At 39.7% G+C, this 15,350-nt stretch overlaps 1 protein-coding gene across 2 annotated transcripts; it reads right to left on the minus strand.

Annotated features, from left to right (window-relative positions):
- Positions 1 to 4,018: 4,018 nt before the first annotated feature.
- On the minus strand, positions 4,019 to 15,234 carry thumpd2 (THUMP domain containing 2). 2 transcript variants are annotated; one of them, XM_017707774.2, is made up of 10 exons: positions 15,029 to 15,234; positions 12,419 to 12,551; positions 8,904 to 9,172; positions 7,879 to 7,956; positions 7,700 to 7,752; positions 7,517 to 7,604; positions 7,299 to 7,370; positions 6,344 to 6,458; positions 5,193 to 5,313; positions 4,019 to 4,377 (listed from the first exon to the last, which is right to left on the minus strand). In XM_017707774.2, exons 1-10 carry the CDS (start codon positions 15,128 to 15,130, stop codon positions 4,080 to 4,082), a joined length of 1,329 nt encoding a protein of 442 aa, XP_017563263.1. In that variant the 5' UTR covers positions 15,131 to 15,234; the 3' UTR covers positions 4,019 to 4,079. The 2 variants fall into 2 exon arrangements, with proteins under 2 accessions (XP_017563263.1, XP_017563264.1); XM_017707775.2 differs by lacking the exon at positions 15,029 to 15,234 and having other exon boundaries at positions 12,408 to 12,546.
- Positions 15,235 to 15,350: the final 116 nt, after the last annotated feature.

Consider the following 15,350-nt stretch of genomic DNA (forward strand, 5'->3'; position numbering starts at 1 on the left):
TGGGCAGCCCTATCCACGGTGCCTGGGGAGCAGTTGGGGGTTAGGTGTCTCACTCAAGGACACCTCAGACATGGACTGTCGGCACTGGGGATCGAACCGGCAACCTTCCGGTCACAGGGCCAGTTCCCTAACCTCCAGCCCACGACTGCCCCCATTAATATTATATCAAGGTTAACTAATAAATTCACAGCATGAAGCCATAACAGAAGATGAGGTCAGGTAAAGCTGGTCATCCCACCCTCCCTGAACCTCGTTGTTTACGAAGGAGGTCATTGTGAATACCGCTGCCTCGAAAGTCACTGTCTATGGTGACTATGCTAAACGGATCATTGAATCGGACAGTTCGACAGAATCGGTTCGGCGAACCGAAACAATAACGACCGGACCCGACCGCAACATGGCCTCCGGCGCGAAGTGCGCATGCGCACAGAGCATCCTGCACTAAGGCTGAAATGGCAATAAAGCTGCTGCTAAAAGATTTAGCATCACCACTCACTGTGTTCATAAACTGAAGAAAGAGTGTTATTTTAAAGAAGAAATGACTAAATCTGAGGTAAAACTAGAAACATACTTTAGTAATAAAAAAGTATCAGGTCCAAAAAAAAAATCCTGAAGTCATGCTCCTTATAGAAGTTCAGCGAAGAACATTCAGCATCCATCAGCATAGGAGTTTAAAGGGAAAATCCAGCGAATTTCCAAGAAGTCTACATAATTAAATGGTTGAGATCTAAACCGAGTCATTTAGGGTGGTTTGGTGTGAAACGCTCTGTTCTAGAGAAACCTTCTGGGCCCGAATTGTTCACAGTAGTGGTGATAGGAACCAGACATCTGAAGAGTTTAATGCCTTTCACAGATCTCTTTCACAAATTCATTACATGAAATAGTTAGATATATGCCACCTGATGTCTGAGACTCTGTTTTGTGAATATTTAGTGACAAAGTTTTGCCTTAAAATGTATTTTAATCCATTCATGGTGTAGTGATACATGCAGAGCCTTGTAAGGTAAAATAGTCCCCAAACAAAACATATTATTTTCAGATTCATGACGATTTTACAATCATCAACATTATATAGAAAAACTCAGAAGGCATGTAGGATCACTGGTGGTTTTGGATAGTAAATAAAATGGCTATATCTGTGTTAAAGACAGCGTGACCCCTGGTTCCCATCACTACTAAAGAAATTAGAGTTTGTATATTTCTCTACAATGAACCACTTCACATCAAACCCCTGGACTACATCTCAAAGACTGGATTATTCCAAACTTCTTCTTCTTCTTTTGGCTGCTCCCTTTAGGGGTCGCCACAGCGCATCCACTGCCTCCTCTACTTTTACACCAACCATCTCCATGTCCACCTTCACTACATCCATAAACCTTCTCTGAGGTCTACCTCTTCTCCTTCTACCCGGCAGCTCCATCTCCAACATTCTTTGACCAATATATCCACTATTCCTCCTCAACACATGTCCAAACCATCTCAACCTGGCCTCTCTGGCTTTATCTCCAAACTGCTCCACCTTCACCGTCCCTCTGATCTGCTCATTTCTAATCTTGTCCATCCTTGCCACTCCCAACGAAAACCTCAGAATCTTCATCTCCGCCACCTCCAGCTCAGCCTCCTGTCTTTTAGACAGAGCCACAGTCTCCAAACATTGACTAAAAATGACCGCAAAGGATCATCTTACATTTGCCAAAAAAATCTAGATGACTTGATGTCCACAGAATCAAAGGTGAAACTTTTTGGAACACACAGGTCCCATTACATCTGGCAGAAAGTTAACATCGCATTCCACCATAAGAACATTGATACGCTGTGGCAAGACCTTAAATGGGCCATTTGTGCTTAAGAACCCTCCAACGTAGCAAAATTAAAACAATTCTGCAAACACTGGGCCAATATTCCTTCACAGCGATGTAAATGACTCGAAGCAAGTTATCGCAAATATTTGATTGCAGTTTTTACAGCCAAAGGTGGCACCACGAATTGTTAGGTTTAGGGTGCAATTACTTTTTCACACAGATGATATGAGTTTTGTATAGATGTTTATTTTCAATAAATGGAATTATCTTTTTTTAGAAGCTGAATTCTGTGTTTAGTCATATGGTCTTTATCGTATATTAAAATTTAATTCAACTGGGCCAATTATTTTTTACAGCGTTGCACAAATCCATTACATTTTTACTTAACTGGAGCAGGAGTTTGCTTGATTGGAGCAAATGGTTGAATGGAACTAGTGACTAATTGCAGAGAAGTACATAAAGGTAAAAAGTAAATTATTTAGACTTAGACAGACTTTATTGCCATTCAAATGAACACCATACATTGCGCATTAGAACAACATTTCTAATTTACCAGATAAATTAGAATTTTCTTTGTTTTGCGTTGCATGATTTGGTGAGTATTAGGCTGCACTAGACCTTCCACGGACAAATTAACATAGCTGTAAGCAGTTTTTTCATTAAACTGGATGGATGTGTTAATAACAACATTAATAACAACAAAAACATCTGAGATCTGAGAACTTTAAGGCCTAAATGAAAATGTAAGGAGTTAAAATATGTTTATTCTCTTGGAAATGGAACTGAATTAGAGTACGAGTGCAGCAACATACACAAAGCACAAATGTTCCATAATAATACTCAAGTACAGCGATGAAGTATACTCAAGTAATGTTCCACTTCTGAATATCTGTGGACCCCGCCCCACCCTACACACAGCTGTTATTCTAGTCTAAATCACCTGACCTGACTCATCTGTGGTTAGCGTAGTGAGTAATAAAGAGAGGAATGCTGCTGTTGCAGGCTTTTCAACATACTGCACTATAATCGCTTATTCACTCACTCACTCCCTCTCTCTCTCTCATCCTCACATGCTGATGTTTGTATTCCTGTCTTTGTAGAGTGTTTCTATGTGTTTCTGAATGATTGTATGTAAATGTAACACAGTCCTAACATTTGCAGCCAAAAGATTTGCCTCACAGTAAGAAGGGTCTGGGTTCGATTCCCCGGCCGGGCGATGGAGTTTGTGTGGGTTTCCTCCCACAGTCCAAAGGCATGCAGTCAAGTCAACCGGAGATGCTAAATTGCCCCTAGGTGTGTGTATGGCTGTGTGTCTGCCCTGTGATAGACTGGTGATCTGTTCATTGTGTTTCCTGCTTTCCGCCCAATGAGCGCTGAGATAGGCTCCAGGACTCCTCGCGATCCAGAAGGATAAGCAGTTTAGATGAAGAATGAAGGAATACAAAGGACCATTTATGCATTGAAACGGTTCAAGCCGTCTATATACAGTTGTATGCAAAAAATTTGGGCACCCATGGCCAAATTATGTTCAAATTAGTATTGCAATTGTTTTATTTTTTTAAAGTAAGTTAAGTCCTCTATAAATTGTACAATGTGCAATCAATATATATCAATATCATGATATATTATGCCACACTACAATTCGAAACGCCTTTCTAAACATATTGTGCATATGGTCAATGCTTGTAGAACACTGACCGGCTGCAACACATGCCGAATATTGAATACAAATCATGGCATTCAAAGTTGTTGATAGTGTTTTTCAAAATGTAGCACTTTATTTTTTCAGCTCCAACTGATCAGATGTCTGAAAAAACAAATATTGTTACATATTGTTTATCATGAAAATTTCTCAAAGTACTGCAAAAAAAAAAAAGAAGTATTTTTGCCATATCATCAACCTGCTGAAAATTATAGCTACCTCATGGTCTCTCCAGACTTCCATACAATTGAATTTGTGCACTAAAATAGGCAGAAAGATGCCATATTTAGCTGTAAAGCCCAAATGTAATCAAATATATAGTAACATTATGCATTAAAATAGGCAGAAAATGGTATTTTTAAAATGCTGCAGCGGTTGAGTTTGATGCATTTGACACCAACAATCAACAAAATAAGGAATTTAGCCAAACTTTTGCACACAACTGTAGCTACATTTACATATAGAAGCTACATTTATTTGCTCATTTGCTGAAAAAAAAAGCCTCACGACAAGCCTGTATCATCACTTTTATTGGGCTTATGGTCACAGGTGATACAGAAGGCTGTGCTTCCGTCTCAGTGTGTAAGTGTGTGTGTCTTGGTGTAGGTGTGTATGATTGCGTCGGTGCTGCCGAGGCTCACTCTGTGTGTGTTCTGCAGAAGCAGCGAACTGAGCTTCAGTCTTTCTGTCTCTCTGTTTTCGTCTGGCTCTGAGCTGTGTTTGCTCACGCCGTGTGTGTGGTCAGGTGACTTAGTGTTACGGCCGGCTGCGCGTGACTCTGGGTTGGGTGTGTTTGATTTGACTAGTTTCTTAATCTGGCCTGAAAGTTGTAGACTTAACAGGAGAACCAGATATCCACCGTCACTGAGAACCCTGCAAAGACAAACACATTTAAATGTCAGACTGTAATCATAATATTATTATTATTAATAATAATATTAATAATAATATCAGACTGAAAATCAGTTTAGCCATTTGAGGATAGAATGTTTTCTACGCTTTTGTCAGAAAGCACATGAGCAAGCCTATTTGACACAACCAAAAGAGAAACTCCACCAAATTTTCAGAAGGTCTACCTAATGTAACAGTTAAGATGTAAACAAAGTCATTCAAAGTGGTTTGAGATGAAACGCTCAGTTCTAGAAAACCTTACCAAATCAGAAGCGTCCACAGTGGTGCTGATAGGAACCAGACGTCTTACAAAGCCTCTAAAAGCTACCTCATAAAAAGTTACACAAGCTATGACTACATTATGTGGTGGCTAAAAATGTTTACATAATTTTGAGATTTTTACCGTGAACATATTTTTGAAATTGAGACACATGCAGGGTGTTGTAACTGTTCCTATCACCACCACTGTAAAGACATCTCACCAGGTCACATCAAACCACTCTGAATGACTGGTTACATCTCAACACGTATATTATACAGCTATTACTGATATTATCTTTTAATAACAATACCAATTCAAACAGTTTTAGACAATGCTAACTGATAATGCTACCAGACAAGTTTCCATTCCTTGTGTAAAACTAAATACAATCTTCGGAGACCAAACATGTCTTGGTTGACCAACTACATTTGGGGTAATCAGCAAAACTGTGCATGTTTGATTTTTCGCCAGACTACTGCTTTAATGTTTAACTGACCAAACCACGTGTGGTTTTGTGAACACTCTGCTGAACTACCTCTCCATCTCGGCCAGTATGCGTGGCAGGGCAGAGGTCATGTCCGTGCTGCAGCTGAACCTTCTGCCGAACGGCACGTCACACAGGACTGCGTCCACTGAGCCCGTTGGTAATGGGATATCTACAGAGAGAAAGGGGAAAAGAGACCATGATTAACTCAGATCTCAAAAAAAAATGCTTGCTGTATTTTTTTATGAACTGTTTTGCCCTCATAGCTCATATTTATTTCAAATTTAGCAAATAAACAGTAACTGTGTATTAAAATGTGCAGACGTGTATCCTCTGTATGTGTTAACCCTAGAATATTAAAAAAATATGTCATTTGACCTGTTCACATTTTGCGCACATATATATATATATATATATATATATATATATATATATATATACACAGACCAAAGATAATTATGTATGAACAAAAGTATTGGGACACCTACACACTACACCTACAAGAGCTTTTATGAATCCCTTTCTAAATCTATAGGCATTAATATGGAGCTGTAACAGCTTCAACTCTTCTAGGAAGCTTTCTACAAGATATTGGAGAGTGTCTGCGGGAATCATTGCTCATTCATCCAGAAGAGCATTTGTGAGCTCAGACACTGATGCTGGACGAGAAGGCCTGGCTCACAATCTCCATTCTAATTCATCCCAAATGTGTTTGATAGGGTTGAGGTTGGGGCTCTGTGCGGGCCAGTCAAGCTCTTCCACACCAAGCTGACCCAGCCATGCCTTTGTGGACCTTGCTTTATGCAGTGGGGCTCAGTCATGCTGGAACAGAGAAGGGTCTTTCTCAAACTGTTCCTACAAAGTGTCCAAAACGTATTGGTATACAGAAGCATTAAGATTTCGCTTCTCTGGAACTAAGGGGAATGACCTGAGTACCTCGATTCACCAGAACACCAACAGACTCTCACAGCACACTATAAACACAGTGGGATGCTCACAGCACGATACAAACAAATAGTGTGATTGGCTAGAGGCCCATTTGCATATTGCAGCCTTCTGCACTATCAGTACTGAAATATGAGCAAGAAACACTGTGTTGTGCTCCAACCTTTGTTATTAATGTACAGAGGATGACTACAGAGGGGATTAAAAGAGATCAATGGCAAGAGACTGAAAGAAGGAAGAAGCAAAAAGGAAAGTACCCATGCAGGATGACTGGACTAGCAGCATTCTGTTTACTTGGCCAGCAGCTTCTACATTCTCTGCAGCTTTCTGCAACTGAGCCTCCTCACTGTCCATTCCTATAAACACAGCACTCTACACACACACACACACACACACACACACACTTTTAATGAGTGTGATGACATTACTGTAGATACAGTACTGTGCAGAAGTCTATTCTAAACAGGCATTAAGTACAAGGTATTCATTTTTCAGCATCAGCAAAAATGCAGAAAACATATTTAATAGGAAATTAAGCCTCAACAACTAAATATCATTGTTCAGTATTTAGTGAGTCACTCTTCACATTTATTACAACGTCCATTCTCTTCATGAGACTCAAAAATCTGCAGACACGCCTCCAAAGCTCAGTCTTACAAGTCGGTTAATCATTTTCTGAAGTAATCAAACCCATTCACTGATGCTGAGGTCTGGACTCTGGGGTGGTCAGTCCACGGTTTAGCTTCTTTGTTTGATGTGTGTCCGTCTCCTTCTTCTTAACAGCTACACATCCCTTCAGACCCATAGCGCTGAGTCGTCTTCTCACAGTGGAAGGATGGACAGAAACACCTGTGGATGTTTTCAGATCTGAAGCAGCTTGATTTTCTCCTCTCTCTCAAACAGGGAAGCTTTAAGTTCTGTTTATCTAATGGGGACTGTATTGGTGTCTATTTGGTGTTCCAGGTGGTTGTTAGGAGCCCCGTTTTATGTGTAGTTCTTTTGACTTTCTCCTTTCGTGTGCAAGTGGATTATCTTTAATCTAATTTCCTCTGAAATGTCTCCTGATAAAGGAATATCTTGTACTTAAGGGGCGTTTTGACTGAAAAGTGAATAAATAGAGTGGTCTCTGACTTCTGCACTGTACTGTATGTGTCGAAGTAGTGCGAGTTAATTAAATGGTGTGTGTGTGTGTGTGTGTGTGTATATACAGACCGGACACTCCTGAGCTGCCTCTAATAATATCGTGCCAACTCCACACATAGGATCTAAAATCACAGAGGCCTCCTTCAAGAGCGAGAGAAAGAGGGACAGAGAGACAGACAGGGACAGAACAATAAGGGTTAGGGTGTCATGTAAACAATTCTCTCTTCACAACAAATATAGTCAATAAACTGCGATAGCCTGGTGTCTAAAATTTGCTTGTATAGTACCTCTATGGGACACACCGATGTCATAGCCCAGGCTATAGTGGACCTAAGCCCAGTGTGCTTCATATAACTGCGACTGGCCAAAGGATGCCTAGAAGACACACATGCACACAGTATACACTCTATGAACACTCCACACTAACCATGCATTGTCCTATTAGAGAGATATGGCATTGAAAGAGGTACCTTAACAGAGGAATCCCGAGCACACAGTGGTCATCACTCATATACACATTCACCTGGTTCACAAAGGCATCAAAGAAAAGACAATACGATATAAACGATAACAGATCATTAACAACAGCATACACAGCAAAACAAAGTATGACTTTACAACTGGAGAGATTTTTGATTTCTGCCTATACCTCAAGATTCGGCTGTCTCAGGTCAGCTTTCCATCCAAGCTGTTGGCTGATGGCCACCCCAATGATGCGACTCAAGTTCTATAAAAATAAACAAATCATTACAAACACAATAAATATGGATAAACACACTTACGCGCACACATATACAGTCACAAACACACCCATAAATACACAATCCATAGTTTTGACTTCAATATTGTCATATATCTTATTTTTGTTATGCAATGACTGTTGATTCATTTTATATAAAGTTTGTTTTAGACTTTTTATTTTTATACTTCAAGTATTTGGGGGAAAATATGTATATGATAAATAGTTATTGTGGATTTATAATCAGTTATTGAGTTTTGTGTCAATCTATCTTCCTTTCTATTAATTGATTCAATCAACCACTTCAGCAATATGAAGCACTTTGATATTAATATTATTATTATAATCTTAACTCTTATTATTTAAGAACTTCTATCTATTATTAGAACTTTTTTATTGATATCAATTTTAAGATAATGTAACTGCATAATGTTTTTGTCATAAATGAATATTGGATAATAATTTGTTATCACTTTATGCTGTATATTCATTTATTATGGATTTGTTTTTATTCTAACATCACTCTGGATACTAATTGTAAATGATGACTTAAAACTGGAAATTAGTCTTAAACACTATTTAAGCTAATGTCAATTATTATCTAATTTTATTGAATCTAACCATTTAATCTAATTATAACTGTGCACTGTGATTTTTTTATTAATTTATACAGGATAATAATTTATTATAACTTTGTATTGTGCTTTGATTTTTTCTTACTGAATTTATTGTACATATTAATTATATTATAATGTCTTTATGGCCACTATTTACAACTATAATAATTTTTTACAGTTTTACTATGTGAAATTGCAGAGTAGGTGTAGTTATCAAATATTTCATGCATGCAACTGTAACCAATCTGTATTGCATCATTAATTAAAAATGAAAGCATTATTCCATTCGTTTCAACACTAATGCCCAAAAATACCCACCTGGGAGTTACAGCAGCGAGCGATGGCTCCACTGCAGCGGCAACTGACCCTGAAGGTGGGACGATTCTGACCCAAACCACAAGCGTCCTCACTCTCTACGCTCTCCTTTATTCCATTCACATCGTCTTCCTCTTCTTCTCTCTTTCTCTTCTGACCCCGCCCATGGGAGCCGTTAAGCTCCGCCTGGAGCGCAGCCCAGGTGGAGAGGGCCTGTCTCCAAACATCTGGATTTCCCACGATGCTTTGCTGTATCATACTCGCAGCTTTTGCTGGTGGAAGAACAAGAAAGGCTGACGTCAATGAAAAGCTTAACACTGCGGTGCTGAGGAGAGAGAAATGCAGTGGTTAATCTGCAGTGAGTGGCTTAGTGCTCTGCGTTTTAATCAGAGGGTCATGTTGCAGTGAGGTGAAGTGCTTTATTACTCAATTTAAAAACATCTGTAAACCTTAGAACCGGGGATGGATAAAAGCCGGCGGAGAATATTTAAAGATTTGGATTCAAACCAGTTTAATGACTGGTAGCCAAATCATCCTTAAGAGGTGAAAGGAAGCAGGGAGATGGGCAAAGTAGCAGCATATGAAAAATAAACATTGTAGTTGTTTGGGCGTTTATAGCAGAGCCGGTTTATGAGGAACCTGGCTGCTTCCTATTTCCCTCATTATATCAAAAACAGGACTGTAAAACGCCAGAGGGCGTCCACGAGTGAATCCTAAATGAATGGGAGTAAATGGAGCTCAAAGGATAAAAACCGCTACTGAGTGCTGATTGGTTGGCGAGCGGAACAGTTCATTGGCTGTTCGAGCTCAGTGACGTCATGGACACACCAGACGCTGTTTGAAATGCCTATAAACCACGATTTTGCTAAAATCTTAACCCATTCATTTTGGTCTTGCTCAGGAGCGCCCTCTGGTGTTTGAGAAAGCTGGAAGACATTACAGAGTGGCAATTCTCTCTACAGGTCTCTGGTTTAGAGGTGTACAGACGCAAATGGGGGAAATATTTAAAATATATACAGAGTTCTTAAAGAGGTGCACCACGCTGCGACCACCCAGTTTGGTGTGTTTTCAAAGCCCTGTATATCTATGGTCATTTATATGCTTAAACATTTGCTGGAGTTTGTTAATTTAGTTTATTTATTTATTTTTATGCTGCAGAGCCCTGTACTGTACTGGAATAGGTCAGGTAATGAATGGAGTACTGACACCGTTATGATGGGAAGGGTTTGGGTAAACGCTTGTCATGTTGGTGCAATAATACAAATATATGCTTCTTTGTTTAAATGTACAATAAAAATCTATAAAAACTGTTAATCTCTAAAATGCCTGAAAAACAGAAACAGAAAACAGAAGAAGAGAGAAAATTGACTTTTTAAGCTCGATTAATTAGAACCTGCCTACAACTCTGCGTCCACTACAGTGGCCGACAAAAGCCAGCACACAGTGCAGAAGACCAATAGGATGGACGAGACCAAAGGTGGAGTGCATTAGCAGGTGGTTTATTCACACAAGGTAAAACATGAAACAAAAACTGTACAAAGGAAAATAAACAGAAAATAAAGTAATTACATTGAATACTAAGCGTCAGGCTTGGTCTCGGCATGAGAAGCAGCCGCGAGCCTGGGTCCCATCTCACCTTACAACTTCACCCGCTCTGTTCTCTAAACACTACTGGCAGCTAGTGTTTTCCAATGGCAGTCATGGGGAGAAGTAGCCTTTCGTTCTCCGAGGAACCCCCAGGTTTTATGTAATAAGCCCTGCCCTCGAGCATCCCATTCCCCACCATGTGGTCTGAACAGTGTGATTTACATTTAAAAACAAACAATAGTGCAATATACAGTCAGCCTGGGTTATACAATCTGTTACTGGTAATTACATTGCTTTGGCCATGACTTTATAATGTCCTAACTATTTCCTTTCTTCTTCCCCAGGGTATTAGAGGCAGAATAGACCCCCCCCCCTTTTCCCCATCGGTGGATCCTCACGAAAAGGATAAGATGAGTAGGTCTCCCTGCTGTCCCCCATTTGCTGTTTCCCCTTCACAGGCAGACACAGGTTAGTACTCTAAAGCTCTAAACAGCCCCTCAGTACTAGAGTGAACTCATCTCTTATTATGAACCATCATGCCTACTTAGATCACAAGGTACTGGCTCACCTCTCAGTGTTCGGGACTCAGACACAGCCTCAGTCTTTAAGTCTAGGCTAAAAACTCACTTGGTTAGTCAAAGCTTTGGTGATTAGTTTTCCCTGTTAGATAAAAGGCACGGATCTGGGGGTTCATGGTCATAGAGTATTATGGTAAACTGGGATTGTTGATGCTGTCGTCCCGCTGCTCTCACTCACTCGCTCACTCAGGTTTGTTGACGATGGAGCCGAGGGGCGCTGATATCTCAGCAAGACCTCGTGTCTCTGTTACCTTTCTGGCTCTCTCTCTCAGTTAGGCTGTGAAAACTAGACCTGCTGGAGTCTCTGCTGCACTGTTAACACTGTAATCTGTGATCAGTCACTCTTTACAGAAGAGTCGCGGAGTTGAACAGCTGCCCATCCTGTGCATCTGATGCTGTTGCTTCTTCTGCTTTGATCAGGTGCCCACTGCTCGCCAGCCTTCTGGACCAGTTTGTCCACCATGAAACATCTCGCTGTACAATGTTGTGCAAGCTGACCCTCCTGCTGCTGCTAAATAAACTCAAACTATTCAATTAACCATTGTTTCACCTGTTTTTCCCCATTTCTGTAGTTCAATTATTTGTAGTAATGCTATTTCCTATCTGGTGTCGACCAGAAGAAGGTGGGTTCCTCTTCAGAGTCTTGGTTCTTCTCAAGGTTTCTTCCTCTTGCTCTAAGAGAGTTTTTCCTTGCCACTGTCGCCATAGGCGACGCTCATGGGATTGGACCTGGATTTTTCTGTAAACCTGCTTTGTGATAACACCTGTTGTAAAAAGCACTATATAAAAACTTGACTTGACTGGACCTTAGACAGCTGCAAAGATTTTAACGGCTCCATCCTCTTTGAGTGTCCTCTGGAAACATTTCAGTTGTGAATGGCTGTTTCCTAAGTTACACCAGCAAAGCAGCCAGACCTTTAAAGTCTATATACAGGCCTAAAAGTCCTGCTAATTGTACCTTCATATCAACTTGTATTAACCCTGAACTCTTAAAAATATGGTTCTTCAAGGGTTCTTTAGTAAAGAAAATGGTTCTATAAAGAACCATTAACACTCTTAGAACTCTTTGCATGATTAAAGGGTTTTGTGCACCATGATAGCGTTCTTCAGATTGATGGAGAATGTGCCGTAGCTGGTTTGGTATAGCACGTTTTTGAACTGGGTTTTATATAGGACCCCAAAAAAATAAACAAAAGGGTTCTTTGAGTGTTCATGGCTTTTGATAGAACCATTGCCTTTACTAAAGAACCCTTAAAGAACCATCATTTATAGGGTATAAGAAAGAAAGCCTGAATCGAAGTCTAAAGGTCCTAATAAATATACATTTGACTTTGCTGCACACCTGTGTGATACCTGGGTTTTTGGGTAGGGAGGTGGGCGGAGCTTTGCGGAGGAGCAGGAACAGCCTCTCAGCGGATTTCAGCCGCATCAATTCTTGTAGAGCTGCCCGGCAACAGAAAAACACTCTGCCAGGTATGTGTTCCACCTAACAAACACACACACACACACACACAGAGCCGGACCAATCAACAGGGGCCATTTCTTCCACATTTAGGATGCAATTCTAGCTAGAGGCCAAAACCAAATCAGGGATTTACAAAAAATGATGTAATTTGAGCACTAACATGTTTCTAGAAGAGAAAACATTAGCACAAACTCTTACCGCACAATAATGTTCTTTAAAAAAAACGAAAAGATAATCAATGTGAGTTTAGTTCGTATACATACGTCTGCAAGAAATACTGCCCTAATTCCTAAACCCTATTCCCATCCAAGCAACATTTGATCAACAGCAGTCAGAAAATGACCACTGATGAATAGAGTAGAGGGGGGGGAGGCTGATAAACTGGGCAGCAATAAATGGACCACAGTTCGTCAGTTTTCCATGACTGTACCTGCATGGAACTTGAAAGTTTTATTACTAGAAACTTGCCACAAATGTACAACAGGGTGGGAGGTAACAGGGTGATTATTTTTTAATGTGAAATAGCCACGAATTACTGCTTTGAGGCCATGAGTTACTATATGAAGGCCATAAATTACTATAATGAGGCCACAAATTAATATATTCAGGCAACAAGTTAGGTTTCTCATAACTGGGGGGCTTCGATATGTTTGATATTTAGTGGCCAAGCTTTGTTAATTAATAATCACCACGTCACCTCAGGTTCTCCATACAGACATATGAATATGACAAAACCAATGAATATGCATAACCTATTAGCTGATTTGACTTAAAGGGGAAATCCACAGATTTTAAAAAATGTTTCCTGTTCTAGAGAAACTTGTTGAGTCAGAATTGTTCACCGTGGTGGTGATAGGAACCGGACATCTAAAGAGTTTAATGCTTGTAAAGACAGAAAGTTATTACACGAAATGGTTAGATATAAGATCTCTGATTTCTGACACGTTGTTTTATAATAGTTTTGTGATAAGGTTCTGGTTTAAAATGCATTTTAATTCATTTATTTCAGGGCATTTATGGTGGAGGGGTACATGTAGGGCATTGTAAGGCAAAATAGTCCCCAAAGAGAATTTTTATTTATTTATTTATTTTTACAACAGATTTATCACTATTTTACCATGATCAACATATACAGGTTACACATAAAAAACTCAGAAGACAGGTGTAAATAATAATAATAATAATAATAATAATACTAATACTACATATGGGGCGGCACGGTGGCGTGGTGGGTAGCGCTGTCGCCTCACAGCAAGGAGGGCCTGGGTTCGATTCCCCGGCCGGGTGACCAGGGTCCTCTCTGTGTGGAGTTTGCATGTTCTCCCCGTGTCTGCGTGGGTTTCCTCCGGGTTCTCCGGTTTCCTCCCACAGTCCAAAGACATGCAGTCAGGCCAATTGGCAATGCTAAATTACCCCTGGGTGTGAATGTGTGAGTGACTGTCTGTGTCTGTCTGTCTGTCTGCCCTGCGATGGACTGGCGACCTGTCCAGGGTGTATCCTGCCTTCCGCCTCCAGCATCCCCCCGCGACCCTGACGGAGAAGCGGCTTAGAAAATGGATGGATGGATAATAATACATTTTATTTGTAACTCACTTTACATTTGAAGCAAATCTCTGTAAAATCAAAGAACTACTATAAAAACATCTTTACACTCTAGAAAGATCAAGGGTTGTAAGTTCTGCTAAAGAGAAAGGTTTTAAGTCCTTTTTGACACTCTCAAAGAGTCTGTAAGTTTCTCTAAAATCAACCACTTTTCATCAAACCACTCTGGATGACTGGATGAGTTTATGGACAGAAATATTCAGAAATTTTGAAAAGTTGGTGGAATTCCCCTTTAACTGTGATCACTGAACCTGCCTGAACCGCAGAAGAGTGAGTGTATGAGAGCAGTAAAACTGTCAGAAATCTTCTCTCTTTAAACTTTAAAGCTGAAGTGCTGAAGTGTGATGATGTGATAATATCATGATATGACGATATGATGATGTGATGCTATGATGATATAACGATATTATGATGTGATATGACAATATGATGATATGACGATATGATGTGATGTGACGATATGATGTGATGATATGATGGTGTGATGATATAATAATGTGATGATGTGATATGATGATGTGATGATATGATGATGTGATGATATGATGGTGTGATGATATAATAATGTGATAATATGATATGATGATGAGATGATGTGGTGATATGATATGGTGATGTGATGATATGATATCATGATGTGATGATATAATAATGTGATGATGTGATGATATAATAATGTGATGATATGATATCATGATGTGATGATATAATAATGTGATGATATGATGATATGATATCATGATGTGATGATATAATAATGTGATGATGTGATGATATAATAATGTGATGATATAATAATGTGATGATGTGATGATATAATAATGTGATGATATAATAATGTGATGATGTGATGATATAATAATGTGATGTGGTGTGATGTAAGGAGCTCAGCTCACCTCGGTGGCTTCCAGTTTGCGTTTGACTTCATCCAGCAAAAATGTCTCCATGCCGCCGCCGGCGGTGCAGTAGAACCGAACAGAGCCATCAGCCTCCCCCATTATCACCCACAAATCTAATATTAATATTAAAATCACTAAACACTAACGCTTTTTCGAGACGTAAACTAAAACCTCACTACATCCTACAAAGAACTTCCAGGTTAGGCCAGCTGACCTGTCAAATTAAAAACCAGCTTTGGTGCTCACCGATTAAAATCTGTTTTGAATTCAATATTAAATGTATATGCATTTTTTTTAAAAAGGGGGCTGTCGCGAAAAC

This window comes from Pygocentrus nattereri, chromosome 10 (assembly GCF_015220715.1).
Source record: "Pygocentrus nattereri isolate fPygNat1 chromosome 10, fPygNat1.pri, whole genome shotgun sequence".
In the NCBI taxonomy this organism is placed as follows: domain Eukaryota; kingdom Metazoa; phylum Chordata; class Actinopteri; order Characiformes; family Serrasalmidae; genus Pygocentrus; species Pygocentrus nattereri.

Excerpts from the sequence above, each read along its gene's own strand:
- thumpd2 (XM_017707774.2), bottom strand. The coding sequence starts at position 15,130 with ATGGGGGAGGCTGATGGCTCTGTTCGGTTCTACTGCACCGCCGGCGGC. Across the intron at positions 7,753-7,878 it reads TGAGACAGCCGAATCTTGAG|GTGAATGTGTATATGAGTGA; the intron begins GTATAGGCAGAA and ends TTTGTGAACCAG. Across the intron at positions 4,378-5,192 it reads ATACTGGCCGAGATGGAGAG|GGTTCTCAGTGACGGTGGAT; the intron begins GTAGTTCAGCAG and ends TTGTCTTTGCAG.